The sequence below is a fragment of the Penaeus chinensis genome, chromosome 36 (assembly GCF_019202785.1).
Source record: "Penaeus chinensis breed Huanghai No. 1 chromosome 36, ASM1920278v2, whole genome shotgun sequence".
In the NCBI taxonomy this organism is placed as follows: Eukaryota; Metazoa; Arthropoda; class Malacostraca; order Decapoda; family Penaeidae; genus Penaeus; species Penaeus chinensis.
The window spans coordinates 2,690,892-2,695,225 of NC_061854.1; the positions used below are offsets into that span (position 1 = coordinate 2,690,892).

Genomic DNA, 4,334 nt, shown 5'->3' on the forward strand with positions numbered 1-4,334 from the left:
ACAATCCTCCGCGTTGGGGTGAGAGCGACCTCCTGGTGACCGTCGGGTGTCAGGACGGACTGGCGAAGGCGCTGGAGTTGCTGCTCGACGTCGGGGACTGCGTGGTGGTGCAGGAGCCGTGTTATTCGGATGTTCTGTGCATTGTAGGTGTCCTGGGTTGTGTGTGTGTGTGTGTGTGTGTGTTTATGTATGTATGTATTCATTTATGTATGTATGTATGTGTTTTTTTGTGCGACAAATGTTTCGACATTCAATCTACCCAACGTCACACTACCCTTCCTCCTATTTTATCCCAGCTTAGTCATCATCAGCTATACTGACCGTATTCATTACAGGAAATAATCGCAGAATAGTAACGGAAATTCGCCTTTATTACCTAGCTCGCCCCTCTGACGCCGAAGTTCGTCGTTGTCGCCGCGGACGAGAAAGGAATGTGTCCGTTGTCGCTGAGGAAGGGACTCGAACGGGCAACGCAGGATGGGGGACCCGCGCCCAAGGCCAGTGCGCGACCTTTTATGCACTGATATTTCAGGGAGAGAATAAAGTTATGATTTCTTAGCCATAAAATCAGCATATGTTCTTACTAATGATACAGGTTATATTATGCAAGTAGATTGAAAAAAAATCCCAGCTATAGAGTCAAGATATTCTCCCAGCATTGGAATCGACCCTTTATTTCTAGGAGTTCGTAAATAATATTTTCCTAGCTATAGAACCAAAACATTTCTTTCTAAAACTGGACTAGAATCGAACAGATCATATACTTTTCAGGGAGATAGTCATGATTTTCCTACAATAGAATCTACCCTTTATTTCGGGTAGACAGTAAATAATATTTTTCCCAAGCAATAAAACCAAAACGTTCTTCTAAAATTGAAGTCTAATAGTTTAGCTCATGCACTTTTCAAGCTAGTAAATAATCATGATTTCCCAATAATAGCATCGACCCTTTATTTCAAGGAGCTAGTACATAATGTTTTATTTTCACAGCATTACCAAAACGTCTCCCTAAAACTGTACTCTAATAATACAGGTCATGTACTTGGTGCCCAACGCATGCAACCCCACGGGAACCACCATGGACGAGGCGCGGAGAAGGGAGATCTACAGCCTCGCCTCGGAGTACGACCTCATCATCCTCGAGGACGACCCTTACTACTTCTTGCAGTATGACGACCAGGAAGTAGGTGGAAGATACTGTAAATAACTCTTGCAGGTGATAGGCAGAAGTGTGTTCAGTTCATCCACCAACTTGGTAAAAAATGGTTCAGTTAATATACCGACAACTAGATATAAATTCGTTTAGTTAATATACCAACAACTTAAAACAAAATTGTTCGGCAGATACACCAACACCATGATAAGAGTTTGATATACCAGCACCTTGATCAAAATATCCCAACACATTGATTAAAGTTTGTTCTGATAAAGTACCAGCACCTCGATATAAGTTTATTTAGACAATCTAAGTACTTGGTAATAAGATTGTTGAGTTAACAGACCTACACCTTACCCCCCCCCCCCCCTTCAGCCACTGCCCCCGAGTTTCCTGCGGCTGGACACGGACGGGCGTGTCCTGAGGTTCGACTCCTTCTCCAAGATCTTCAGCGCTGGGTTAAGGGTCGGGTTCGTGACAGGGCCGGCGCCGTTGCTCGAAAGGATGACGTGGCATATGCAGGCCAGTGTGCTGTGTCCGCCAGGTATCACTCAGGTATAGTATAAAGATATGGATGTTTTTTGTTATTAATGTTATTATTATAATTATTATTTTTGTTATTATTATTATTTGAATTAAACGTCACTTGGGTAGGTCGGGTGAGTGCCTACAGTATAACGAAATATAGGCTAAACCTGTGTGATTCACTATCACATTCACGATGGTGTATTTACCGCAAATATCACAGGTGTGTTGGGTCAACTACACTTAGAATGGTTTACATTTTGTAAATGTAAATTATTTGAAATAATTTATACCGAATGGGAACATTAGACTCCATTCCTTCAGTTTATATTCATAATAGATTTGTGCGGCGTCCCATTTTTTTCCTTTTGAGAACCCATTAGATCTCATTTCTTTTATTACTTATTATCATTAATATTCATTTATTTCATAAGATGCCACAACCCATGAGATACCATTTCTATATTATTTATGATCATTTTATTCGATCATTTCATAAGACATAATTTGTTTTAGTATTTATCACCATTAATATCCATTCATTTCACAAGATATCACAACCCATAAGATACCATTTATTTCTCCAGCTCCAAACCCGCTATAACGAGCGATCTAATCCCTTTACGAAAACATCCGCAGGTAATGGTGAGTGAACTGCTTCGGAAATGGGGCGACGACGGATTCAAGAAACACATAGCTAAGCTTAGGGAATTTTACCGAGCTCAAAGAGACACCATGTTACAGGCAGCGGAAAAGCATCTCACAGGTCAGCTTTAACTGTGGATTTTAGAGTCCCAATGATGATAGGCTGTTGTTGTTTCAGACTTCGTGGAGAGAGCTTGTTTTGAAGGTAATGGGTTGTTTCCTAATGGTTTTGTATTGGTATTTCAGGACTGTGTGAATGGACGGTGCCGAAGGGAGGAATTTTTATATGGTTTAAGGTAATTGTATATATATAATTTTTCTCTGTGAACAAGTTTACGTTCATTAGTTATTTATTTGTACATAGTTATGTGCACGTGGACGAACACCTCAAACTCACTCACTCTCTCTCTCTCTCTCTCTCTCTCTCTCTCTCTCTCTCTCTCTCTCTCTCTCTCTCTCTCTCTCTCTCTCTCTCTCTCTCTCTCTCTCTCTCTCTCTCGTTCCCTTCCTCTCTCTCGTTCCCTTCCTCTCTCTCGTGCCCTTCCTCTCTCTCGTTCCCTTCCTCTCTCTCGTTCTCTCTCTCTCTCTCGTTCCCTTCCTCTCTCTCGTTCTCTCTCTCTCTCTCGTTCTCTCCCTCTCTCTCGTTCTCTCTCTCTCTCGTTCTCTCCCTCTCTCTCGTTCTCTCCCTCTCTCTCGTTCTCTCCCTCACTCTCGTTCTCTTCCTCTCTTTCGTTCTCTTCCTCTCTCTCTCTCTCTCTATATATATATATATATATATACACACACACACTCACACACACACACACACATACACAAATATCATATATTTAAACACACACGCAATACCTCGCCTCCTCGCAGGTGCCCGGCCTCCGCGACACGACGCCCATGCTGCTGGAGAGGGCGATCACGAGGGACGTGGTGCTCGTCCCAGGGAGAGACTTCATGGTCGAGGAGAAGAAACCTTGTCAGTACATGCGGGCAGCCTATTCGTGCGCCACGCCGGAGCAGATGAAGGAGGTGGGTGGTTGGGTGGGTGTGTGGGGCAGGGGGGGAAGGGGGGTGAGTGTGTGTGTGTGTGTGTGGGAGGGGGGAGGGAGGGTGGGTGGGGGTGGGGGTGGGGGTGGGTGGGTGTGGGTGTGTGTGTGTGTGTGTGCGTGTGCGTGTGCGTGTGCGTGTGCGTGTGCGTGTGCGTGTGCGTGTGCGTGTGCGTGTGGGTGTGGGTGAAGTGGATGGCAGAGTGTATGGAAGAGGGGCTGTTTTGATATAATATTTAATGTTGTTATTATATATTGATATTGTTGTTATTATTTTTTTAGGATAAAGTCGAAAGCTACTGTACATTTTGTTTCGTAAATTCATTCATATTTTGAAGCTGTATATTAGTAAACTTTTACTACGTTTTTCCAATACCAATTTCCAATTCATGTTTCTGATTTTCATATAATCTTAAATCCTGAGTTTCCTGAGCTTCATAACATCTTAAATTCTGTTTTCTAATCTTCATATCAACTTAAATTCTGAGTTTTCTAATCTTCATCTTATTTTCTTCAAAGGGGATGAAGAACTTGGCTCAACTGGTACGAGATGAATTAGCACTACGGAAGGAGTCTTGAACGCGAGGAATATTGTTTCTATTTCCATTCCGGTGTTGTATTTCTACTGAATATCGAATAAAAAGATACTTCAGGAATTATTAGATTAGCCTATTAGGTTTTTATTATTATTATTATTATTATTATTATTTTATTAGATACGTTATCCTATTCCTTCTCTCTTGTTATTTATGTGGTATGATGAGAGCGAATGAGATTAGATGCGGAAAGCGCATGGACGAATCGAATGATCGAGAAATCAAGTTATCTTTCGGATCTTTGTTCCGAAAGCAGCCTTAATTGGGATACTTATGGCTCCCCAAAAGGGAGTTAAGACTTTATATTTTAAAAATCAGACAAAACGCCCCGCTAGATATTTGTAGACGAATAATGAAGGAATCCACAAAGCCACA

General features: G+C 42.0%; 1 protein-coding gene and 1 long non-coding RNA gene across 3 annotated transcripts in view; one reads left to right on the forward strand and one right to left on the reverse strand.

Annotated features, from left to right (window-relative positions):
- Positions 1-518, reverse strand: part of LOC125045127 — a 989-nt gene extending 471 nt beyond the window's left edge. Inside the window, exons 1-2 of the long non-coding RNA XR_007116529.1 lie at positions 377-518; positions 1-97 (exon numbers count right to left, since the gene is read on the reverse strand). The exon at positions 1-97 is cut by the window's left edge and continues 70 nt beyond it. This is a non-coding gene — a long non-coding RNA (uncharacterized LOC125045127). The remainder of the gene's footprint in view (positions 98-376) is intronic.
- LOC125045126 (kynurenine/alpha-aminoadipate aminotransferase, mitochondrial-like) overlaps positions 1-4,015 on the forward strand; it is a 6,907-nt gene extending 2,892 nt beyond the window's left edge. For both annotated transcript variants that reach the window (XM_047642244.1, XM_047642243.1), the window contains 8 exons: positions 1-143; positions 381-497; positions 1,034-1,183; positions 1,532-1,711; positions 2,321-2,447; positions 2,573-2,622; positions 3,188-3,346; positions 3,883-4,015. The exon at positions 1-143 is cut by the window's left edge and continues 47 nt beyond it. In XM_047642244.1, coding sequence (XP_047498200.1) covers positions 1-143; positions 381-497; positions 1,034-1,183; positions 1,532-1,711; positions 2,321-2,447; positions 2,573-2,622; positions 3,188-3,346; positions 3,883-3,942 — 986 coding nt within the window. In that variant the 3' untranslated portion in view covers positions 3,943-4,015. The remainder of the gene's footprint in view (positions 144-380; positions 498-1,033; positions 1,184-1,531; positions 1,712-2,320; positions 2,448-2,572; positions 2,623-3,187; positions 3,347-3,882) is intronic.
- The last annotated feature ends 319 nt before the right edge of the window (positions 4,016-4,334 follow it).